A 27923-nucleotide genomic window follows, 5' to 3' on the forward strand; every position below is an offset into this window, starting at 1 on the left:
ACCGCCATTTTCAGTCTAAATCAAAGTCGTTGCAATGGAAACTCGAAAAATATTTTTTTTTAAATCCCAAATTATCAAAAGGCACCAGTTCACCACTAGATCTATCTATGTGCCAAGTTTGGTGAAGAAATATGGTACGGTTTTCAAGATATTCTCAAGAAACGAGGACTACCGCCATTTTCAGTCTAAATCAAAGTCGTTGCCATGGAAACTTAAAAAAGATTATTTTTTTTAAAATCCCAAACTATCAAAAGGCACCAGTTCACCACCTGATCTATGTGCCAAGTTTGGTGAAGAAATATGGTACGGTTTTGAAGATCTGCTCCGGAAACGAAATGTGACGGACAGACAGACGGCAGGACGGACGGCACCACTCCTACATCCCCCTTCCACTTCGTGGCGGGGGATAATAAACATGGCTCTTAAATAGTGCACACTTTTGTTATTTATCGAGTAACATGATGTGGTCACATGACTTGATCCAAGATGTCTGACAGTCGAAATGCTTATAACAAACTACGGTTATAACGAACTAAACTTATATAGTGGTCACTTTGAGTTCGTTTTAACCATAGTTTACTGTATTTTTTTCCACATTCCATAAACCAAGTAATAAAATAATAAAACGCCTTGCCACTTGCAGGATCAGTGTGATGTGGGAGTTCAGTGCTTCACTGGACACACATTGTGACGGATGTGTTACAGCATGTAATATTGAATGTCATGTTAGTTTCGGATGGAAGACGGTTGCTAGTCAGTAAGAGTAACTGTGTGTAGAGAACAGCAGCTGTTGACGATCAAATCATAATGAGGCATTTTAGAATGAATTTTTAAATGTTTATTCTTTTCTCTTTTTTTCTTTCATTATACAGCACTTTAAACATGAAGCTTGTAACCATTCAACAAATCTCGTTTTGATAATGCCATGATCCCTGATAAACAAATATATTTATTTCATGACACAAAATATTGGCAAATATATAATAAATACATCATCAATAAAACTATTTTGTAAAAATCATATTTCAGCTTTATATATATTATCCTTATTTACATCCAGCTGTAAAAGGTGAAACAAATTGCCTGTTTTAGATAATCCTGTTTTCCATAAAGTTGTTTTGAAGTCATAATAAGACATAAGAAAAAAATGAAGGCAAACTATCTTAGCGTATCATAATGTCTACATGAAAGCTCTTCATTTGTGCCCAAATACAATTTTCAATGGAATTATACTTAATTCAAAATAGTTCTTGCATTCTAGTCAGTGAATACCAGTAATCTATTAGATATTTAACTTTAATAGTGTGTTTACCTACCAGGCAAACCACATGGTATCTGATACCCAGTTCCATATACATGTTAATACAATAACATCACATACATTGAATGCATGGCATTGAATATGATTGTCTTAATTATGAATTTCAAAGCACTTGCTCTCATCATTTCTAATACATACTTACAGGGATTTGTCCTCATAGAACTCAGTGACCCTAAAGTTGGGGGATTGTCTGCCCATTGTATACCAGTGACCCCCACTAATGAAATTGTCTACCCTCCTGTTTCGGATGACAGACACTGTAACACCTCAGTTTGGGAGAATGTTGAGCTAACAGTGAATAAATGCAGACTGATAAAATCACCAGGATTTGACACTCCATGTATTAACTTACATGGATGTATTTAAGCTGGAAAATATGAAGACAATGATTGATTCTGTTCCCTCTTAGTCTTATGTAATTAAACATTTTGAGAGTTTTCATTGTGAGGCTTGTGATCCAGAAAGTCTCACTCTACTCATCAGCTGCATGTCTGACATATATACAGACAGTGGACCTGAAGAAATGTTGGCTGTATTTATCCAGTGGTCCAGGGTATAGGCTGAACCATCATATGTGGAAGTGTGGATGAGGAAAGGTCTCTTCATGATATTTCTTACCTTGGAGTAAAACTGTAAGCCATCAAATAACCAAATATTCACTGTAACCTATAATTATAGAATACCCGATGAACTACAGCATATGCAGCAAGAGGTCATCTACCCCTCCTTTCAAAACAAAACTTAAGCCACCAAATGTAATACATTTTAAAGGTCTTGTCAAGGCAATGATCATACTTATCAAGGCTAAGTGTAAGACCTAAGTGTGCTTTCAAACAGATTAATGACGTCAGTCCTTTACTTTATTTCTTTGTTAGAAATGCTCCACATTTGTATACATTCAATAACACGCCTAAATTTTTCCAGTCAACACATCATGTTTCATTATCATTTATCGATCAAATTATGGATCCAAATTTTCATCCAACACTACAGTTAACTGGGGTTTCCAAATTCAAGGCCTTCTCAAGGCAAATTTAAATTCAAGTCCTTCTCAATGTAAATTCAAATTGAAGGTCTTTTCAATGTAAATTTAAATTAAAAGTCTTTTCAAGGCAAATTCAATTTCAAGGAAAATCAGATTCAAGGTCTTTTAAGTTTGAAAGAAACTTGTATCTGGAGTGAAGGAACACCAGAGCCACAAGCCCTGGCAAGTGACTCACAGCACTCATTCAGGAGGGACAGGGAATCTGTTGTTCCACGTTTAGAGTAAGGTTATTCTATATATTACTCATTATCATTTCAAGAAAGAAAACGAAAAATGTTTTCTGATGTCAACTCAATGTTCAGATGACATAATGTTATCAGTTTGTGACATCATGAACAATGGATGAAGTCACAAGAGCTATCCTGAAGCAATACATGACATGGATCCCTATAAGCACATCTCCCGTACCGAGCTGGTGAATATTGCTCTGGGCCTCCCTATCTGCAGGTTTTCAGTTTTCTGCAGAGCACACACACACAGAGTCCAAAATATGTACATATTTTAAAAAAATATTTACAACATTGCTGTTGCAACAAATATAGACAGACCACAAAACCACATCTCTAAGAGAAATCTATGTTCAAGAATGTACAATATGTGTCTTGTATTTTCAATTTACTTTTTCAGTTCTGATTTCTCAAGCAGAACCGTATCATATGCTATGATGTCTTGTGATGGCCAAGCAACAAATAGCTCTGAAATGTCCTACAGAAATAGTACAGGTCTTTTCAGTGTTCTGTCAACTTCTGAAAGATCTTATGTTTCTAGTTTGTGAATGTATGCAGTAGAATTTCAGCATACCTTTTCATGTAAGTATGGTATAAGAAATACTATTTGTTGGCATTGATTTTCATTGAAGGCAGGGCTGGGATGGGTAACTCTGGTACTCGGGTCTGGTGGTTACTGAGTAGGACCCGGGTACCCACAGTACTACCCGGACCCATGGTTAGTCACGCGATGTATTGTTTAATGACAAAAACTCACTAGAGCTCAGTGGTTCGCATTTTTTTCTGATGATGCCCACATTCCTTTTGACTAAGTCTTGTATATGTTTGAGTAAAGATAAAGCTTCAGTCAACTTCATTGATTCGATCGTTTCATAAGAGACCATATATCTTTTATATGGTCTCTGGTCTCATACACGTATCTAAACAGTTTTTGCCAGGGCTACAGTTAAACTATTCCAAATTAGACATTGTGTTCCCAAACTCTTGAGACCTACACTGGGTACCCGGGTAGGGTAGGGTAATAGGGGGTAGTAAATTTGGACTTGTCCCAGCCCTAATTGAAGGACATATAGCCGTTGTGATACGAATACCTCCCTTGTGTGTATGAACAAAATACTTTGCCCACATACACAATATTGCAGACTGGCTTGACAAGAAACAATAGACTCTCTTTCAGACAGTCAAGCAGCTATATTCTCCCATCCCAAATGATTTAGGACTTCATAATGACATTCATGAACTTTATTCTTATTGCCCAATCCAGTTATCCAGGGTTGAATCTAACCCACCCTGGGTTGAATATATCCCACTATCCCAATATAACGCACTTGGTTGACATATCCAACTCGCTTGAATATTTCCCATCCAGGGTTGAATATACCCACCTCTGGGTTGAATATACCCCACTGTGAGTTGAATATACCCACCTCTGGGTTGAATATACCCCACTGTGAGTTGAATATACCCACCTCTGGGTTGAATATACTCCACTGTGAGTTGAATATACCCACCTCTGGGTTGAATATACCCCACTGTGAGTTGAATATACCCACCTCTGGGTTGAATATACCCCACTGTGAGTTGAATATACCCACCTCTGGGTTGAATATACCCCACTGTGAGTTGAATATACCCACCTCTGGTTATAACAGAGTAACAAGATATTGCCCAAGATTGCCTACATCACAGCACTCACTGCCCTTTACATTCATACTGGCCATTTTCCTCTTATTGCACAAACATATATAATCATCTTTCATATATTTACATTGTGTTGAATTGTCACACTGACTTCCATGTCCACTCACACTTAAATACATGTATGTGTAAAACTATCTGAATAAATGAACACATGCAATGGTTCATGTACATTTCCTTGATAATAACACTCATCCATTTATGACTGTTGATCAAAGTATGAACACTTATCCAATGATAATGCACTTATCCAGTGACAGACACTTACTGATTGCCAATGATGACTTGGTTCATTATCATAAAAACATTTTGGACATTGTCATGATGGAGGTATTGATAACAAAATGGCCAAGTTATATCATGTTTCTTCTGTTTATCAGACTGAGATGATTGTCATCATGTTCAGTTATCATATATGTAAACTGAGCAATTGAAGTAGAAATACTCTCAGCCAACAACCCTAATTTGCTGCTTTATAAAAATTACAAAATTACTTAATTATTTTTTTTATGAAAACTACTTCTGTGATGTTGCACTTTTACTTTTATAAGAATATGACACCATATATTCACTTCCATCTGGGAAATCAGCTGAAAAACAACCAAATAGTTGCAGCAGCAATATATTATAATATTTCCAAGTCCTGTGATGAGATTCGACCCACAGACTTTCTGTTCCGAGGTCGGACGCCTTCTCCACATGACCAAAGATGTTAACCCCATCATCAAGCTGACAAGGTGAGGATGTCATCTGAAGAATGACTCCACACCTTGCAACACATAGACTGTAGAACTGTTCACATTCTTGTTTAGGAATTGTAACAGTTCCCTTTGTAGAAGAGATCCATTGTTTCCTCCGTTCATTCTTCCATTCTTCCATCATTCTTTCCATGTACACAGTATATACAATGTGATATATACATCAAGCGATGGAGCACTTCATCCCGCTTTCCTCCTCCATTTGAAGTTATATGAGACATCCCACATTTGTGCGTCACTGTCCCGATGACACTCAGACAAAATCATATATTCGTTATCCTCAGCAGTCAGACAGAGGTCGGTGCCTCGTAGACTCAGGTGCTGGCTCTACAACAGAAAAACACACCAAACTTGTAGACATTATAATCTTTGAAATACTTATTGTTCAATCTAGCTCTACCAGTTTGTACTATTATGACAAGTGTCACATGGGCCTTGTTCCACAAAGCAATCTTAGAACTAACTCCAATACTTTAACATAAACTTACAGCAGTCATGGCACTGAGTAAATAATTACAATGTTACTATACCTATGAACTTAAAACCATAAAGTTCACATTTTTTAAATAAAATGATGTTTTTTAACCCTCCCTCAATTTTAAGCACTTAGTGTAAAATCCTAGATAAATCATTATTGAATGGCACACTTTCACATAGGTGTACCTACCTTCTCCTCCCAGACGTGGTGAGTGCATGGTCCTAGACCAACCATTTTGTTGTCCCCGGCAACCACACACTTGTTGCCATGGCGCAGATACCCATCTCCCGTCAAATAAAATAGCTGAAATTAACAAGATTTTTATAAAATCCTATGATGATGATGATGATGATGATGATGATGTCTGAATTAATGCTGAGATGACTTTACACTCACTATGTCACTATTTGTATCTCAAAATGATGTCTCACCTGAGCATCTGATTGTCCAAGACAACCAGTGAGATGCAGTTTGGTCTGGTTCACTCTGGTCTGGTCTGGTGAAGCAGTGAGACAGGTGAGCGAAGCATGATTCCGAAACTGAAGTAAATTAAAGCATCAGGTTAGAATCAAGAAACGTGAGAATTGAAACCTAAAGCATTTATTTTGACAGGGAATGGATGTGACATATTGATTATACCCCATGCTGATCAGGGTCCCCTTGCACAGAACAATCTTAGTGCTACAGTTATTGAAAATCCTTTTGATCGCGATCTTAGGCTTCGGCTGCAAATGCCATCCACTTGCACAAAGCGATTGTAGGTTAAGATCATTGTTAGCTACAACGGGGACCAATCTTGATTAGCTAAGATCTTTGTAGTCCCTGAATAAACTTAACAACATGGCGTGCAGGACATGGTCTGTTTCACATAAATAATCTGCTTTACATTCAAACATTGCCTCAGAATGCACCACAGATTTGACATCAGAAATATCGTTAATTGCGATAGTGAACCACACAACTAGCAAGTTAATAGCTAATGCTGAAAGAAGTGTGAAACAACATATCTTTTCGTTAATCAAGGGAATGATAAAAAGCTAGGTTGTCTGCGATTAGTTACGTCTGTGACCTGTGACCTAGTTTATATTCTAGATGGGAGTGGTTTCCCTTTGAATAAGCCCGTAGAGTAGAATCTACCTTGCCCAGTGTATTAATGGTATAAAATCACTGAGCTCCCCCTATATTTCTTCAGGGTCAAATTCATGTCAGTTATTTTGTCTTTAGTTTATCATTAAATAAATCTACAAATAAATACAAGTTTAAGCACAAAATCATACATGTTTAAATGATAAATCGAGTGGGACAGGGACAACGGTTTTAATATAGGAATTTAATTTTAAAAATACAAGTATTCATCAAACAAGCAAGTACACATGATGAGATATTTGAAATTTGTGTAAAATATCCCATAAATAGCAAAGGTAAAATTCACACTTTGTAAAAAAGATTATCAATATCATTAATTCCCAGTGAAAATATATTAAAAAAACTTCTTTCTGGAAATTTTATTTATCATTCTAAATTCCCGTCCATGGTTACTTGAAATCCCCGTCTTTCTGTGTTCTGAAAAGGTAGTCCTTTGTTATAGCAGCGAAACAAAAACATGAAGGATATATTACGAAAAGCTCCCCCAAATTGATGACGATCATACATTTACGTGTTATGTTGTTTAATGAAAGCTAGAGCCAAATTTATGAATGTATTTATTCATATCTTAATACTTTTAATAAAACATGAGTAGGTATTTCTTTTGTCGCAATATCAAACAAATCCTAAATCATGACAGCACCAATGCTGAAACATATATATATGTCATTATTCTAGTAATTGTTTCTTCAAATAATTGGCACCATTCTTAAATCTGTGCAAGGTGCGATGGAGGGAGGTATTTGCTGTGTGTCGTTACCGGTTCCACTTATTGCATGCGCAGCAAGCTAAGCACGTTTGCAGACAACTGTAGATGGGAGTAGAGCTTAAGATATTCATACCTCCACCGTTGAAGATTTCAATCTTAGCTAAGATCGCGATCTTAAATCCATGCCGTCTTACAATCACGCTAAGATCAGTTTGTGCAAGTGGAATAGGACTCTTGAATGGTGATTGTAAAGTTGATTGTAGCCGCCTTATATAAAGATGGATTGTAACTAAGATTGTTCTGTGCAAGTGGGCCAAGGCCTGTTGTCATTCTTCCACTCATATCATCCAGTATATATTAACATATACTTATTCAGGATTCACCTGATGAAGGAGCGAGAAGAAGCGTGCAGTGTCATGACAGTATAAGGTTATCCCTGAAACTTTCATGTCTTAGTGTACATCCCACTTCTAAATGCCAATCAAAGACTTCATATTGTACATTGTACAGACACAATTTTAGTTTATGGTCGATTCTATAGAGGAAACTACAAACTTTTGGATATAATAAACTGGGTTTTTTATCCTGGACATTTGCTGTATATATGCTTATAACGAAGTATGGTTACAACAAACTAAAATTAGTGGTATCTTTGACTTATAACCGTATAAACCGTAGTTTACTGTAGTTTGAATTTTATAATTCAAAACACTTAAGATTTTAATTAATTAGTTACGATATGCAGTGATAGTTGAAGGTATTATTTAAAGAAGGCCATGAATTGTAACACTTGCGTATCTCAGATGAGTGAAAAAGGGAGACGGACTTTCTTCTTTTTAAACTGTTCTGAGTCAACAAAAGAAACAGGGAATCCAAAATGACCCAAAACAGCCGATTGTCTACATGGGTGGCTTTTCAAGGTCACATTTACTCCTTTTCAGATAGAATATGCATTTTATATTATCGTGTATCGTGATACAGGTCTGTATGTACCGTGTATCGTATCGAAGGCCGCATTGAAGTTTGGGTGAATCATTTCACTCTTATATATATACTGCTAACACAAGTTTTGGGATATAATCTAGCAGGATCAAGATCCCCAATGAAAGTACAAGTCTAAACGTCAAGAAGTTGAGAAGAGTCTGTCAACTTTTTTCCTTTCTTAAAGTCAGGTTTAGTCTTGTATACCTCCCCGTACTGTTGTGCCTCCAGGGGAGGCACCAGCATCTCAGGGATCACGTTGTTCAGGTACCACTGGAATGATTGACACTTTAACTTCTCTCTGAGACCCTGCCTCTCGGACACATCACCAAGGTCAAGGTCACGAGGAAAATCCTAAAAAAGAAATATATCACATCATGCAGAAGTATATATCTTATCAGATCTTGTTTCACACATATATCAGATCATATGCTCTTGTATTGATTACATGGGTAAGCTTCAAAGAATCCATTTTGATTGAAAGGACAAATCAATGTGAAATTAATTGAGAAATCAAACATCCCTGAAAAGGCGCGCATAAGTGCATGTATATGAATACTCATGCATATTATGGTATGGCAAACATTCATCCTTTCAGTGATTTGCCTACAAACACTACACTGATATAAACGCATTGATCTGCAGAGTAAGACATTTTGCTTAAAAATACTGAATATCACCGTTCTCTGATATTATGCTAACATGGCCTGATGATTAGTCCAAGCTTCATAATGGTTTCCCTGTTCAGTTTTGTAATTTTATTCTGGCATGGACTGGGGGCTTTAGAAGGGACATAACTCCTACAGCCCTGTTGCATTCCACAACTGTCATTGTTGATGAAGTGAGACATGATTTTACTAGTGATTCACATCGTCCATTGCTGGAGCACACTATGACCGACTAATGATACACACAGGCAGGCCCGGATGAGACAGCAGGCGTTTGATATCGGATTCCTATTTCACTGCAACTTACTGCAGCAGCATAGAAGTACTCCTTGTACTCGTCCATCCACACATCAGCCACCCGCCCCAGGTTGCGGAGGATGGTGCGGCGGCTGTCAGCGGGGAACTTGTAGGGTAGGATGTTCCGGAACACATGCCCCACCCGGGAACACGGCATGATCTCCATAGAGCCGCCACACATCCACACCTGCAAAAGTAAAATACATGAGTTTAGAATATGTGTAGCCTTGTGTCATTTTATTCGGCCAAACTCATAAATTGGTCCAGTAACATAGCACTGCACTGTGTCATCCGCCGATCTGTAGATTCAGTAGCATCTGTAGAGCCAGGTGAAATGAAAAGAACATTCTCATCAATTTGATACAAATAATGGTGCAATTTTAAGTGTGCAGGAAACAGATTACTGCTCTCATGCCGGTCAAATACCATTTATCTCACAACCTATTGTTTCAAATGTATTTAAATCCCTTTCACTCATTAGATATGTTCTGAAACAACTCGTAAGATACTCGTGTAGTGATCTGTACAGCACAGTTTCTATTCACAAATAGAGGACATTGATTGCTGGTACACATGTATTTATGTGGCTGTAGTATCAAGGAAGACAGGGTTGACCTTCAGATGTCAACTTCTTTGATTTTCAGTACAGACGACAGTGCCTTTATCAAGCAGTGGTAGTGCTGCCATGTTTGCTTGAATAAGACTAAAGAAGTTGACATCAAGAAGTCAAGGCTCCATGAAGTGATGGTGTGGAAATATGATGGTTAAAACTCTTACTCCTCCCCTCACCCCTGAGGTTTGCCCTGGCTACAGTGTATCCGTTGTGTGTCCCCTGCCTTCATCCTGCATCACTCACTAGACACCCCAACAGAATGGGATTCAAACACACAAATGATGATAGCTGCTAATGTTTGTTTTTTCAAACCTAGGACATAATTTAAATTTTGCGAAAATTCCAATGGACAAGTTGAAGCAAAGGAAAACAACAGTTTAAAAACCCTAAGTACAGTGTAAGTATTACTTACTATGCACAACTTTCTCTTGACTTTCTGCACAAACTGGTGATAAGACCCATTCAAGCAAATATTCCTGTTTCTCCTGCCTTTTTCTAAACTGACTGGGCAGGGAAGGAGGACCGTATTTTTTTTTTTTTTTAAACATCTAGAAAGTATCCATAGTTAAAATGTACCATATAACCTATTTTGGCCAGTCCCACTGAGGTATGACGACACATACCCAGACCACAGCTGTTTTTCAAAACTGTTTTAAAAGGCATGGTGTGTAAAAAAGGTGTTTCTTCATATGCTTAAATCTACAAAAATAAATGCTGGGGCAATTTAATTGGCCGGCAGGTCGTGACAAGAAATTTAGTTTAATAAGCCTAAAGTATACAAATCCTATCCAAGCAACAAAATTGTAATTTAATCTACAACAAGGTAAGTTATATTGTTAAACATTAATTTTGTTGCTATGTGAGTAACATTCAGTTCTTGTTAGTTTGTTGTTTAACGCGGCATTCAGCAATATTCCAGCTGTATGACGGCAGCCTATAAATAATTGAGTCTGGATCAGACAATCCAGTGATTGACATCATGAGTATCGATCCACGCAACTGGGATACAATGACATGCATCAACGAAGTCAGCGAGTCTGACCACCCGATCCTGTTAGATGCCATTTACGACAAGCATGGGTTACTGAAGACCAAGTCTACCCAGGATCTTCACAGGTCACATTCAGTTCTCTGGGCCTTTTATCCCCTGAATGGAAAAATGTCAAAAACATATCTTAATTTGATTTTTTCCTTATTTTTGACCAAAAAAACCTTAAACTTTCAATTTTGATACAACTAACGAGCTTAAACCCTGTCAAAATGACACACATCCACATATTTTATTCAAACATGTTTAGTTCAGTTTTGAAAAAAATATGTTTTATTTGCTGCTGTGATGGATGTTTGTGCTGATCATGATGCTTGAACAAACGTGAAGCTACTTAGAGGCATTTTCCTCCATAAAATCTTTATGCTCTCCTGCTTACCGAGAAAAAGATGTAGAAATTGTTTTTATGTTTTGGAAAAATGTTCAAAACATTTTTTAAATTTCAAGTTTTCTAAAACTCTGAAGCTTCAGCTTCCATATGGTGAAACAATCATTTGAAGGTTTGAACACATTAGCAGTTTCAGAGATAGTGTTTACAGTAAACAGCCGAAACAATGGTTTCTGGATAAACAGGGTCCAGATTGTACGTGACTGATCCAACAGCTACAAGAGAAAAGGAGTTTTGTTATACAAAGTGTCCAAAATAACATTTATAGTGCTTGAAGACAATAATATATTATTCTCCCTGGAATTCACGAGCAAGGATCACTTTTATCAATATTGGAACTTTCTAATAATAGGGGATACCAACAAGAGTCATCAGGAGATGACATATCCTCCCAGTCTGGTGTAATTTAGAAATGGAGTTTAGAGACTGATCTGTATAGCACGTTCATCCAGACATAGTCAGTGGTTTTGGAGTTCTGCTCCAGAAACAAGCACTACCCTCATGTTCTGTAAAGTTCAACCTGTCATGAACACACAAAAAATAAAAATAAAAATCCCAAATCATCAAAAGGCACCAGTTCAGTACTAGACTGATCTGTATAGCAAGTGTCAACAAGAAATATTCAATGGTTTAGGAGTTCTGCTCTGGAATCGGAAAACAGGCGGACAGACGGACATACTATGTCCTGCTGATTTGAATACAAATGGTTTTCATTGATAAGCCATGTAGCGAATAAAACCAGGCTGCCTCACAACAAGTATACACAACCCTGGCCTAGCCAATGAAATACTGTATAAGATCATAGACGATACAGATGGATATTATTCATAACTAAATCATAAATCTTTCCTATCAATGTCTCAATTTAACTGTACAAAAACTGCTTTATGGGTGCATTTTCTGTCTCAGTGCATTCTGTGGAATAAGTTAGAATTGCAAACAAGGTTATTCCACTGTGATGCCCCGATACAGGAATATCCCATGACACACTGGTTCATGTTTGAATATTGCTCCTGAATTTAATCATGTGAAAACACTTTAGATTGAGTTGGCCTAAATGTTATAACATCAAGCCACATTCAAGATAATACATAGAATATACTCCATTGATGCTTGGCTATACCTGGATAGGGGCTACTAATGAGATATAATTAAGGCATTTATCGAGCATTGGCATGAAACTTAAAATCCTCAGTAGTTGTAATATTTATTGCAAATAAACAATATTTAGAAATTTATCCGTGTCATATGAAGCAGATTCTGTGTGTAATCCATGCTTAGCAACTGACTTTATATAAAAGTTGTGTTTTCGTTTTCAAAACAAGTTCTATAAAAAATCCCTCCTTAACTCTGAGAAAAATGTGCCCAAGAAACATTTATTTTATTTTATGTACCCTCACAGAAAATGTGAAAACTGATAAAAGAACAATTCCACACAACACTGACATAAATAATCTCTACTAGTTCTGCAGATGATTGTTTTTCTGTATAGAAGTTACATGTACACATGTCGAATGTAAAGTCCCATGCAAAATGTGTTGTTAGAGTTTAATATATTCTTTCCATGTACAGATTTGGCTCAATATATGCAAACTTTAGCATATTATCATGGTTGATTATATTTGAAATCTTTTTTTTAGGCGAACACATAAAACAGTTTTACCATTTTAAACATGACCTGCAAATGTTTCACTGATGTCCATTGTTAATAATATAAACTTCTTAACAGCAGGAATTTTCAATTATGATATCTCGGTAAAAGATCAATAATGTTTGTATCATTTCATATCATTGTGAAGCATATGATTCTGTCAAGAGGAATATGTCATTTGTTCTGACTTCAAATTTAATGGAAGTTGACACATACTTGCTGAAGTTGATTACCAAGTTTTCCACTGCCTGTCCTAACCTAACATTGTTTTGAAACATTCCGTGATGATGGAGAATCATCTGTACAAAATTCTTCCATTTTGTTGAAATTTGATTATATATGTTGTTTTATGCTGCAGTCAGCGATATCACAGCATCCGTCAACAATCAAACCCAAGGAAAGCAGTGATTGGCAGCCCACAATCCATACTATCACACACTGAGTCAGTAGACACATTGTATAAGGGTACTTAAAATAAAGACTGGGCTGACTGGGGAACTGTTCTATGGGAATATCGTGACTAGTTATACAAACGCTAAATCTTCCGTCATTCATCCCTTGACGACTTTCCCAGGAGAACTGCCTCGCTACTACATGGACCAGGTTTTGTGCCATTTATAGAGAGAGGACAGAATATGAATGCAAAAGAATGTTTTTAGCTTTCTTTCTGATTTTTACAAGAAAACCAAAGTAGCCAATTATCCTACAAATATAAGTCAGTCAGCATCAGGAGAATGCAACTTGCATTCCACTCCACCATGTAGCAGTGAAACAAACCATTGCTTGGCAGGAACAAGGCGATGCGATCACTGGTTTGGTTTTTACCCTGTTTTTAATCTACACGATCGATGAGGAAGTTTGTGGATCAATCAAAATATCTCCAGAGATTGGGAAAAACTGTACAGTTTGAAAAACATTTCACAACTGACTGACCCTAATCCCTGAAAAAAATCTAACTAACATGGAAACGCAATCAATTATAGGCAGGATGGAGAAGAAAATTCTGGTCGAATGAAATGTTACCTTGATTCTAATTACACAAACATCTATCAATTAAGCTTTTTACATAAAACACACTGACTCTGTTGTTCCAGCAAGTCTCTGAAGGGGAATTGCGAGAGCTGAATCCTTTTGAGCTATAAAAAGGTTTTTACATCTTCATAAGTGTTTATGATTCATTTCCGTAGATTGATTAGGTAGAAGAGGTCGCTTCATCAGAGGTTGTTATTGGAGACAAATCTGGTCATCTGGGATGGAGCTGAAGCAGTGCCGCTTTGGTAGATGAAGAGGTTCAATGTAAATATCAGGGTTGGAGATGTACATAAAGCCATGCGTCTTGGGGCAGGTGCAGTCTGTGGCTGTCACAGACTGTGTACTTGAATCAGAGGCTGTCACAGACTGTGTACTTGAATCAGAGACTGTCACAGACTGTGTACTTGAATCAGACACTGTCACAGACTGTGTACTTGAATCAGAGGCTGTCACAGACTGTGTACTCCAAGCAGAGACTATCAGAAACTGTGTACTTGAATCAGAGACTGTCACATACTATGTACTTGAATAAGAGACTGTCACAGACTTTGTACTTGAATCAAACACTGTCACAGACTATGTATTTGAATCAGACACTGTCACGGAGTGTGTACTTAAAGCAGACACTGTCACAGAGTGTGTACTTGAATCAGAGACTGTCACAGACTGTGTACTTGAATCAGAGACTGTCACAGACTGTGTACTTGAATCAGAGACTGTCACAGGCTGTGTACTTGAATCAGAGACTGTCACAGACTTTGTACTTGAATCAGAGACTGTCACAGACTGTGTACTTGAAGGAGACACTGTCACAGACTATGTACTTGAAGGAGACACTGTCACAGACTGTGTACTTGAATCAGAGACTGTCACAGACTGTGTACTTGAATCAGAGACTGTCACAGACTGTGTACTTGAATCAGAGACTGTCACAGGCTGTGTACTTGAATCAGAGACTGTCACAGACTGTGTACTTGAATCAGAGACTGTCACAGACTGTGTACTTGAATCAGAGACTGTCACAGACTGTGTACTTGAATCAGAGACTGTCACAGACTTTGTACTTGAATCAGAGACTGTCACAGACTGTGTACTTGAATCAGAGACTGTCACAGACTGTGTACTTGAATCAGAGACTGTCACAGACTGTGTACTTGAATCAGAGACAGTCACAGACTGTGTACTTGAATCAGAGACTGTCACAGACTGTGTACTTGAATCAGAGACTGTCACAGACTTTGTACTTGAAGGAGACACTGTCACAGACTATGTACTTGAATCAGAGACTGTCACAGACAGTGTACTTGAATCAGAGACTGTCACAGACTGTGTACTTGAATCAGAGACTGTCACAGACTGTGTACTTGAATCAGAGACTGTCACAGACTGTGTACTTGAATCAGAGACTGTCACAGACTGTGTACTTGAATCAGAGACTGTCACAGACTGTGTACTTGAATCAGAGACTGTCACAGACTTTGTACTTGAATCAGAGACTGTCACAGACTGTGTACTTGAATCAGAGACTGTCACAGACTGTGTACTTGAATCAGAGACTGTCACAGGCTGTGTACTTGAATCAGAGACAGTCACAGACTGTGTACTTGAATCAGAGACTGTCACAGACTGTGTACTTGAATCAGAGACTGTCACAGACTTTGTACTTGAAGGAGACACTGTCACAGACTATGTACTTGAATCAGAGACTGTCACAGACTGTGTACTTGAATCAGAGACTGTCACAGACTGTGTACTTGAATCATAGACTGTCACAGGCTATGTACTTGAATCAGACACTGTCACAGACTATGTATTTAAATCAGAGACTGTCACAGACTTTGTACTTGAATCAGAGACTGTCACAGACTGTGTACTTGAATCAGAGACTGTCACAGACTGTGTACTTGAATCAGAGACTGGTATATCTGAAGTAAACACATACACGTTCACTCTCTGATCCCATATCTGAAGTAAACACATACACGTTCACTCTCTGATCCCATACCAGAAGTAAACACATACATGTTCACTCTCTGATCCCATATCTGAAGTAAACACATACATGTTCTCTCTCTGCTCCCATACCTGAAGTAAACACATACACGTTCACTCTCTAATCCTATACCAGAAGTAAACACATACACGTTCACTCTCTAATCCTATACCAGAAGTAAACACATACACGTTCACTCTCTGACCCCATACCAGAAGTAAACACATACACGTTCACTCTCTGATCCAATGCCTGATCAAAGTAAACACATACACGTTCACTCTCTAATCCCATATCTGAAGTAAACACATACACGTTCACTCTCTGACCCCATACCAAAATTAAACACATACATGTTCACTCTCTGATCCAATGCCTGATCAAAGTTAACACATACACGTTCACTCTCTAATCCCATACCTGAAGTAAACACATACACCTTCACTCTCTGATCCCATACCAGAAGTAAACACATACATGTTCACTCTCTAATCCTATACCAGAAGTAAACACATACACGTTCACCCTCTGATCCAATGCCTGATCAAAGTAAACACATACACGTTCACTCTCTAATCCCATACCAGAAGTAAACACATACACGTTCACTCTCTAATCCCATACCTGAAGTAAACACATACATGTTCACTCTCTGACCCCATACCTGAAGTAAACACATACACGTTCACTCTCTGACCCCATACCAGAAGTAAACACATACACGTTCACTCTCTGACCCCATACCAGAAGTAAACACATACACGTTCACCCTCTGATCCAATGCCTGATCAAAGTAAACACATACACGTTCACTCTCTGCTCCCATACCTGAAGTAAACACATACACGTTCACTCTCTGACCCCATACCTGAAGTAAACACATACACGTTCACTCTCTGACCCCATACCTGAAGTAAACACATACACGTTCACTCTCTGACCCCATACCAGAAGTAAACACATACACGTTCACTCTCTGACCCCATACCTGAAGTAAACACATACACGTTCACTCTCTGACCCCATACCTGAAGTAAACACATACACGTTCACTCTCTGACCCCATACCTGAAGTAAACACATACACGTTCACTCTCTGACCCCATACCAGAAGTAAACACATACACGTTCACTCTCTGACCCCATACCAGAAGTAAACACATACATGTTCACTCTCTGATCCAATGCCTGATCAAAGTAAACACATACATGTTCACGCTCTAATCCCATACCAGAAGTAAACACATACACGTTCACTCTCTGATCCCATATCTGAAGTAAACACATACACGTTCACTCTCTGATTGAATCAGAGACTGTCACAGTCTGTGTACTTGAATCAGAGACTGTCACAGTCTGTGTACTTGAATCAGAGACTGTCACAGACTGTGTACTTGAATCAGAGACTGTCACAGACTGTGTACTTGAATTGCAGCATTAAACCAAACTCACTCAATCACTCAAAATGGCACCAATCAATATTTCGTTGTTGTCATATTATTTCCAGTATACAGTGTGATCAAATTGTATGATGATATGTGCAAGAGTATCATACTGAACATTGTCTCAGGCCTTGTGGCGTGTGGACCAAGATGCCAAGACATTACAAGTCATGATCAAGGCGTCCCCTAATGACGGCCTCAGCAGATGACGGCAATCCGTTGTCTGGTGTACAGCTCAAGGGATTCCTCCAATGTCATTCACTGGTACAGTTAGAACTTATAATTGGAAACAGCATTTGTGAGGATCACTTTCTTCAAATTGAACTCTTCTCTCAGACTTAGCAGCTTACTACTTGTATGTGATGAGACAGTTGCTAAGTGTGCAGGTGTTCCTAAGTCCCTTGCTGACACTGGTAACATAAGGAGCTGGTATTTCACACATGAAAGAACCACATTGATCAGAGAGTGAACGTGTATGTGTTTACTTCTGGTATGGGATCAGAGAGTGAACGTGTATGTGTTTACTTCAGATATGGGATCAGAGAGTGAACGTGTATGTGTTTACTTTGATCAGGCATTGGATCAGAGAGTGAACGTGTATGTGTTTACTTCTGGTATGGGGTCAGAGAGTGAACGTGTATGTGTTTACTTCTGGTATAGGATTAGAGAGTGAACATGTATGTGTTTACTTCTGGTATGGGATCAGAGAGTGAACGTGTATGTGTTTACTTCAGGTATGGGATCAGAGAGTGAACGTGTATGTGTTTACTTCAGGTATGGGATCAGAGAGTGAACGTGTATGTGTTTACTTCTGGTATGGGATCAGAGAGTGAACATGTATGTGTTTACTTATGGACAAGTGTCATAGCCAGGTTATGGATATGTGTCATAGCCGGGTTATGGACAAGTGTCATAGCCGGGTTATGGATAAGTGTCAGAGCCGGGTTATGGATAAGTGTCAGAGCCGGGTTATGGATAAGTGTCATAGCGGGGTTATGGATAAGTGTCATAGCCAGGTTATGGATATGTGTCAGAGCCAGGTTATGGACAAGTGTCAGAACCAGGTTATGGATAAGTGTCAGAACCAGGTTATGGATAAGTGTCATAGCCGGGTTATGGATAAGTGTCAGAACCAGGTTATGGATAAGTGTCAGATCCAGGTCATGGACAAGTGTCATAGCCAGGTTATGGACAAGTGTCATAGCCGGGTTATGGATATGTGTCATAGCCGGGTTATGGACAAGTGTCACAGCCGGGTTATGGATAAGTGTCAGAGCCAGGTTATGGACAAGTGTCATAGCCAGGTTATGGATATGTGTCATAGCCGGGTTATGGACAAGTGTCATAGCCAGGTTATGGATAAGTGTCAGAGCCGGGTTATGGATAAGTGTCAGAGCCGGGTTATGGATAAGTGTCATAGCCGGGTTATGGATAAGTGTCATAGCCAGGTTATGGATATGTGTCAGAGCCAGGTTATGGACAAGTGTCATAGCCAGGTTATGGATAAGTGTCATAGCCAGGTTATGGATATGTGTCATAGTCGGGTTATGGACAAGTGTCATAGCCGGGTTATGGATATGTGTCAGAGCCAGGTTATGGACAAGTGTCATAGACAGGTTATGGATATGTGTCATAGCCGGGTTATGGACAAGTGTCATAGCCGGGTTATGGATAAGTGTCAGAGCCGGGTTATGGATAAGTGTCAGAGCCGGGTTATGGATAAGTGTCAGAGCCGGGTTATGGATAAGTGTCAGAGCCGGGTTATGGACAAGTGTCATAGCCGGGTTATGGACAAGTGTCATAGCCGGGTTATGGATATGTGTCATAGCCGGGTTAAGGATATGTGTCAGAGCCAGGTCATGGACAAGTGTCATAGCCAGGTTATGGACAAGTGTCATAGCCAGGTTATGGACAAGTGTCATAGCCGGGTTATGGATAAGTGTCAGAGCCAGGTTATGGACAAGTGTCATAGCCAGGTTATGGACAAGTGTCATAGCCAGGTTATGGATATGTGTCAGAACCAGGTTATGGACAAGTGTCAGAACCAGGTTATGGATAAGTGTCACAGCCAGGTCATGGATAAGTGTCAGAGCCAGTCATGGATGAGTATCAGAGCCAGGTTATGGACAAGTGTCATAGCCAGGTTATGGATAAGTGTCACAGCCAGGTCATGGATAAGTGTCAGAGCCAGTCATGGATGAGTATCAGAGCCAGGTTATGGACAAGTGTCATAGCCAGGTTATGGATAAGTGTCACAGCCAGGTCATGGATAAGTGTCAGAGCCAGTCATGGATGAGTATCAGTGCTTCGTCATGGATAAGTGTCACAGCCAGGTCATGGATAAGTGTCAGAGCCGTGTAATGGATAAGTGTCACAGCCAGGTTATGGATAAGTGTCATAGCCAGGTTATATATAAGTGTCATAGCCAGGTTATGGATAAGTGTCAGAGCCAGGCTGGGAATAAGAGTTAATTCATGTAGTCCATTGACTTCATCTTCTCTATTTATAACTGAATAACGAATGACAACAAACATCTATCGGTGACATACCCTGAAAGCTAGTTCCAAGTTCTCTCCACCCCAGATGTCCAGTCCCTCGTCGTAGGAGCCGATCTTGAAGAAGTATTCCCGGTTGATGGCAAACAGTCCCCCACTGATGGTCGGGGTTCTGGAACAAGACGTGTTTAATGCTGATAAACTACAGTGAGGCTGAGTGGAACCTTGTTATTCCTGGAACCACAGCTTATAGACCGGTACTGTTGGGATCCTATCTCTTACTTTGACAATAACATGCAGGGAATTATAGATTAGCTCTCTCAAGCAAGAGACTTGCCACACACAGTAAACCTCAATCATGCCTCTTTTTATGACGTCGAACTGGCAAAACCACCAATCATTTTTATTCACAACATGCTCCCATGTTTATGGATTACTAATTAATTACGTCCTTCGGAAATGATGACATCTGTATCTGCAAACTATATTCCAGCTTTATCACAGAGGCCTCAAGATAATTGGGTCTAGGACAGACGAACCAGTGGTTAATATACTGAGCAAAGTTCTCACTATTGGGGTATGATGACACAGTCAACCAGGTCATTGAGTATACTTTTTATTAATTACTTCTGAATAACAGCACTATGCAGCACTATGCAGCACTATGCAGCACTATGCAGCACTATGCAGAGGTGTGGGATGACCAAGGGTAAATGGTCTGGCTCACAGACAACCCAGGTTCAATTCCCACATGGGCACCATGTGTGAAGCCCACGCACGCATTCATGCATGCGCCCACACACTAACTTATACACGCACTCACCCATGCATGTGTAAGAGTGAATATTATCCTACACTATTTTTTTATCCCGGGGTTGAAATTGAATTTGAATTTGAACCCATACCAGTGTGGCACTAAAGTAGGATACTATAATCTAGAGTAAAAACTTCCCCGGGGATAATATTTAGATAGGATATAATCCTTGCTTACACATTGCACATGCACACAAGTACATTTCTTAAGGAGAGACAATGTCTCACAATGTGCCCAAATAAAGCAAACATCACATAAGCTAGGCCTACCACAACACTTCATTGCACTTTAGTAGGCGCACTCATGTACACCTGTCAAAACTAAAAGTTCATATTTTGTAAAGGTAGTCAAGTTATCATGAATACTGACTTAAATATTCACCAAGAATAGATTATTAAAGATGAACCAAACCTGATTGGCTGAGCTGGCGATGACCTTGAGTCCATAACCTTGGGAGGTATTCCCTTCCAGATGAACTCCATCCTCCATGTGAAGCCTCCATGGAGATTGTCCGGTGCAGGGACATAGTCAAAGCTGTCAGCTCGGATAGCATCAACATAGGGGCTCACAACCTGAAAGTCAAATAATCACTCTATAAGCTATACAAACATGTGATACTGATAGCTGCCTAATGTGTGCTGACATTAGAACTCCATCCATCAGAGGTCTGCTGTTCCTGATGCTTGGGGTAGGATTACTCACTACAATAACACCTTGTTAATCTGGACCCTGTTCAAATACACTTTTGAAGGTAGTGACTGTAAGCATGTGTTTAGTGTTGGCAGTTTGGCCACTGAAGGTCAAAGATCATTTTGTGAAATTTGGCCATGGGCTGAGACTTTTGTACCTCCAGTGATTAAAGAAAGGCTTTACTATATTTGTAGGACCACGGACCTATATAACAAGCAAAAGGCACAAGTTATACAAGTCCGTGGTAGGACTAAGACAACACTTTTATATATTTTTGGCTTACAGATTCGAAAGACCGAGACTAAAAGCCACAATCAGCAAATAAAATAGAATAAAAGAAATTGAAATCTTTTTCCAATTGCCCATTTTTGATGATAATACAAAATAAAGGGGCACTTATTTAATATCTGGCTTCTTCCTGGCTGTCTAACACTGCCCATAAGGCCTCACTAGCTGCCGTGAGTCCATTTGACCGCTAGCGCAACTGAGCGTGACAAGAGACTGGGCTACTGTCTGTAAGGACAGCATAAATAAACTTTGAGGCAATACCTATACGCATTTCTGAACACTGATGGGTTACCCGTGATCTATGAAGATCTTGATATTACAAAGGGCGCATGTTAATTAATTTCTTCAACCTAAACAAAGAGACAAAAAGGACGGTCGAAGCTCATCGGATGTCGTTATTTCGAAATACCCCTGATGGTTATAGTTTAATAATAAAAAGTTTCCCAACATTGCAGATTTCTGACTGCGTGGATAATACAACAACTGAGATTGATTTGGATCCAATGTCTGTGCATCATAGCTTGATATTTAAGTATGTCATGTCAACAGACCTAGAACAGTTTGGAATTTGTTATCATAATAAGATAAATGTACAGCTTTTTCAGTCAATTTGTAGTGTAACTGAATTTTTAATAAATTGCCTATAACTAAATGCAATTCTGTCTTTTGACTTGGCTAACTGAAACTTATAGTCATTTTACACATTTTTGACTGTTACATATACACACTATAAAATAAGCAATGTTCATGTGAAAATTTTAGTTTGTGTTACAAGTCTAAATAGTGTAAACCAAAACTGACCAATACCAGAGACCATATACCGGTATATGGTCTCTGCCAATACCAAGCAAGTGACTTATCAAAACTTAGTCACAATTACCGATACTTTCATTTTGTTGATCAATGTGATAATACACCCTTATGCTAGCAATAAAAGCAACAAATGCGCTTACGTTTGGCGCAACACAGGTTGTGATCTAGTCCAGATATCTCGGATATCATCTGGGTAACAATAGAAAATGTTTTTTAAACAAGGCAACAAGCAGTCCTGGTGAATTGTCAGAGATTAGTGCCCCTTTAAAGGATACAACTACAAAAATCACACACTACTGAACCTCTGTGGACCCTGAATGAGGCTGTAGGGATGTGCACACACACACACACACACACACACACACACACACACACACACACACACACACACACACACACACACACACACACACACACACACACACACACACACACACACACATCCTTTCTGAGGCATACTATTGATGATAATGTATAAAATCATTTGGTGACAAAAACAGAATAAAATAATGCAAATTGTATCCCAAATGCAACCTCCACAAATTGGTACACAGGATAGACAAAATGGTCCAAAACAGGTCTCTCTGTTATATGTCTGATGCTATTGTCAGGAGAGTGAGCTCTATGACTTGAAATCCCCATGGATGGAGGGGATATCTTGGGCATTAAGCACCCCCCATAGAAGTGTCTGGTCATTCAATGTTCATTAAAGAGTAATTCTATGAAGTTTCAACAAATTGTTAAGGCCAGATTGATTAAATCACACATATATGTATTCCCAATTATTATTCATGTATCAATTAACTTAATTACTAATGTTAATGAATAAATGAATGTTTAAGAAATTGAGAACAATGAAACACAAATGCAATTTTTCTTGAAAGATTTTGACACATTATCATGGCCGATGACAGATGGGAAATTGGCCTGCAATAAACGCTATGGGATTTCTTGATAATGGCCTCTCATCTGTGATAAAATGTACATGTCACTGAAATTGACGAGCAAGGTATTTTATTACATAAATAATTCATCACTGATTGTCTTAGGGCTGCTGTCAGTGACATAACAACAATGGGTTGTGTGGTAGAGGATCTATTAGACCATGTTGACAGAGACATTGTTTGTGCTGGTGATATTCATAGAGTCATTGAGCTAATCTGGGAAAGTTGTGTTGTGGAAAACACAATATGAGAGTTATGCTTGAAAATACAGTATCCATAAACAATTTCACCGTTTTTAAAGAGCCTTAAAGTGAAATGCTACTTCAATTTAATCTGTTCTATAAACATACTACCTTGTACCCAATCTTTTATAACAACTGCCATGTCCCTCAATTCTCTCTTAATTGTAACGTCGATCTTGTCACAACTGGCTACACATATCTAATTATACCCCCGTTTACGAAGTAAATCGGGGGTACATAGCGTTCCGTTCGTCCATCCTTCCGTCCGAGCTTTTGTACGGCTCATAACTTTTTAACCATGCACCCTAGCTTCACCAAACTTGTTACACACATTTACCACAATGAGTACTTGTGCCTTTTGCTAGTTTGAAGATTCTGAATTTTTTAATTTTTGCCGTTTCCATGGAAACATTAAGAAACTTAAACTTTTAGGGTGGGTGTTTTGTACGGCCTATATCTTTTTAACTATGCACCCTAGCTTCACCAAAATTTCTACACACATTAACCACAATGAGTACTTGTGCCTTTTGCTAGTTTGAAGTTTCTGAACTTTTTAATTTTTGCCATTTCCATGGAAACATTAGAAACTTAAACTTTTAGGGTTGGTGTTTTGTATGGCCCATATCTTTTTAACCATGCACCCTAGCTTCACCAAGCTTGTTACACACATTTACCACAATGAGTACTTGTGCCTTTTGCTAGTTTGAAGATTCTGAATTTTTTAATTTTTGCCGTTTCCATGGAAACATTAAGAAACTTAAACTTTTAGGGTGGGTGTTTTGTACGGCCTATACCTTTTTAACTATGCACCCTAGCTTCACCAAAATTTCTACACACATTAACCACGAGTACTTGTGCCTTTTGCTAGTTTGAAGATTCTGAATTTTTTAATTTTTGCTGTTTCCATGGACACATTAAGAAACTTAAACTTTAGGGTGGGTGTTTTGTACGGCCCATATCTTTTTAACTATGCATCCTAGCTTCATCAAGCTTGCTACACACATTTACCACAATGAGTACTTGTGCCTTTTGCTAGTTTGAAGATTCTGAATTTTTTTTATTTTTACCGTTTCAATTGAATCATGGTGAAACATTAATTTTGGGTAGAGTTTTTGTACGATCCATGTTTACAATATTATGTATCCTAGCTTCAGCAAACTTGCTACATTAACCACTATGATTGTTTTTTATCTTTTATAAGATTCTGAAAGTTTTCTCTTTTGCTCTTTTCATAGAAACATGATGGAATTTAGAAATTTTGATGACTGGTTTTGTATAGCTAATATATTTTCCAAAATTGTTTCCACACATGTAGATCATCATAAGTATCTGTGCTTTGTGTCAGTTTGAATTTATAAGTTTGAATTTATGAATTCTTTACCATATCTGTTAAGGCTAGATGGAAATGATTAATTTATTGATTTTCTTATATGATATTGTTCCATTTTTTATGTGTTTTTATATCAACAATTTTTGGTCCTTTTGATAATTCTTCTTATGTAACTCCTCAATCAAATGTTTATTGGTGGGGGGGGGGGGGGGGGGGGGGGGGTGTCAATTGTCACTGGAACTCAATCTTAGTTTTTAAAACATTGAAGTTAAATCAGTTAGGAATATGTAATATTTCATTAATTAACAAACTATTTACTATTTGTTGTTGACCAACGGGGATAACGGGGGTATGAGAGCTTTGCTCACTTCTTTCTTGTTATACCTGGCTTCATTTGTATAGATGGACAGACAGACAGACAGACAGACAGACAGACAGGTTATCCATCATACATCCAACGTCCAACTGCCTATAGAGACTCATTGTGTGAAGTACCCACTATCACAATGTATGTGAGGGCTGTGGTAATGAATTTAGCACATCCAAGCTCTTAAGGATATGAAGAGAAGAGTTCATTCTATTCTTCTGTAACAATAGAAAAAGACTATATATATTACATATTTCTAAATTTGACACATCAGCGACAAATAGTATGCCTGATGCAATTCCCTATTTTGACTTGTACCATATGTTTGATGTAATTTCAGGTGAACAGTTGACTTGCCTTTTCATGTGTTTGTGATGAGTGCCACCAGTTTCAGGATATGCTCACCTTTTCGCAAAAACCCTGATATCATCACTATTTGACAGTGATTCATAAACACGTAGTCATGATCTAGTCGCAATCCTACAATGCACTCTGCTTTTATCAGATATTTCTTATTATTATGGAAATAGTTTTTGTCACTTTTATTTACAATGATTTGCAAAGGTTACAACAGTGGACCAAAAACAATTTATCTTAAAGAACCTATACAGGTCATTACTTTAAAACCACCAGCACTAGGTATCCACAGAGCTGCCAAAGAGAACAGTCAGCTCTTTCCGTAAGTACGTTAAATACAAGACCAGGTGGTGAGGTAGCTCAGTGGTTGCATGCCTGGGTGTCAACCCCTTCATGGGGGTCCCCTAGCTGCCATGATACTGCAGGAAAATACATGAGTACAAAACCCAACTCACTCACTCACTCTGGACAGTATTCGTGCAGATACCCAAAGCAAAATTACTAAATATTATACTACACAAAAGAAATTTAAGATCACCCAATTCTCTCATATTACTATAGTTAATCTATCATGTCATAACTATACTAATATGAAAGAATCGGGTAGTCCTTAACTTCTTGTAAGTGGTATAAATATTATTCCTAGTTTCAGTTTACCAGATCTACATATTGTATCTAGACATATTATATCCTTCCTGTCAATGCCTAATCATCGAGAAAAGCAACCCTCCAAAATATGAAAATTTGATTAACAAGGACATTGCAATGCACAGACAATTTCTCATCTCCTGAAAGGTCGACAGACTAACCTAAAATTTGATGGAACCGCTTTCTCAAAAATAAATTGATTTAAAAACACCAAAAGTAATAATATTTCTACAAATATTCTGATATTTTCCAATCTGTCATATTTTTATATATATTTTTCATATTCATTGTCAAGCTGCTGTGAAGAGCCTGAAATATTTTCATAAAAATTACAATATTTTACCCCCTTCTCTCTGTCACCAGGCTGGTAGGACAAACAATCACAGTAAAATTACCAGAATAAATGAGAAATTTAAGATTTTCCTTAAAAATAATGGAAAATGCCTTACCATGACAAATTTAATCTGTCACAAAAAAAACAAGAACAAATTTGTCAAATTTGCCTCAAAACATACCATGCAAAGTGCCCTCTCATCACTTAGGCTGTTGTCAAACAAGTCAATCACAGACCTTTTCAATTTAAAGCCATTTCGTTAGACAAGTCAATTTTTCCCAGGTTTAAGGCTGAAGACCCTGCTATGAAGAATTCTGCACCATTTGGTCAGGTCAGTTTGATTCATCTTCAGCGTTTGTTGCTGTGAAACAATTCACAATATTGGACAATTGCTATGGCAACTATCATTCAACTATCAAAAAATGAAAACTAGAAAAGAGCTGGAACTCTTTTAAACAATTTAATGGTCAGTAATGACCCAGATTGCATTGTATTTTCATCTAATTTCAAGACAAATCATGCAACAAGTCGATGCTGTAATACTTTAACATTAACCCTGCTTGAAAGTGTAATTTTGAAACAAAATACCCTCACAATAGTTTTTGATACAATCTCAGTTGTGACAGAATAGGAAGTTGGATGCTGAAACTAGTCAGAATCTGCATGCAAAGTTATCATTAATTCCAGAAATCTCTTCGTGTTTAGCTCGATAATGTCTAGTTCTTTATAAGCGTCATATTTAAACCCAATATCTGAGGATGCTCAGCAAGATAGACTGATAATTTGAATGAATTTTTATATTAGTTATTCTACCATGAATTTTGAAAATACTCGATTTTGATTGGTTAATCAGAGGTATCAAATCAAAGTAAATCCCCTCTGATTGAAACAGCCAATTTGACGGCTGCATCACCGCGGAAGCTAATATTTTTAGAATAGTACTTGTTTTACAGTCATTGTCGGTATGCATATTTAAATATTTATAAGTACAATTATAGGCTAGAAAATGCAAAGTTGCAGTTACTACAATATTTAAAGGATGTGTGGCAACATATTTTGTGCAGAAAACATGATAGAAATCTACAAAGAGAATGTTTTTCAAGTTT

The 27923-nt window shown here is 38.1% G+C and overlaps 1 protein-coding gene across 3 annotated transcripts in view; it reads right to left on the bottom strand.

Moving 5' to 3' along the window:
• Nucleotides 1-1553: 1553 nt before the first annotated feature.
• The window catches only part of LOC124120944 (polypeptide N-acetylgalactosaminyltransferase 13-like), a 120400-nt gene continuing 94030 nt past the window's right edge, over nt 1554-27923 (bottom strand). For 2 of the 3 annotated variants that reach the window (XM_048387451.1, XM_048387449.1), the window contains exons 7-13: nt 21216-21376; nt 20045-20162; nt 9339-9515; nt 8571-8717; nt 5959-6066; nt 5717-5830; nt 1554-5376 (exon numbers count right to left, since the gene is read on the bottom strand). In XM_048387451.1, the coding sequence (XP_048243408.1) occupies nt 5230-5376; nt 5717-5830; nt 5959-6066; nt 8571-8717; nt 9339-9515; nt 20045-20162; nt 21216-21376 (972 nt within the window). In that variant the 3' untranslated portion in view covers nt 1554-5229. The remainder of the gene's footprint in view (nt 5377-5716; nt 5831-5958; nt 6067-8570; nt 8718-9338; nt 9516-20044; nt 20163-21215; nt 21377-27923) is intronic. The other variant, XR_007218942.1, reaches the window with a different exon arrangement.

Source organism: Haliotis rufescens, unplaced genomic scaffold (genome assembly GCF_023055435.1).
Source record: "Haliotis rufescens isolate VD_foot unplaced genomic scaffold, xgHalRufe1.0.p SCAF_10, whole genome shotgun sequence".
Classification (NCBI taxonomy): Eukaryota; Metazoa; Mollusca; class Gastropoda; order Lepetellida; family Haliotidae; genus Haliotis; species Haliotis rufescens.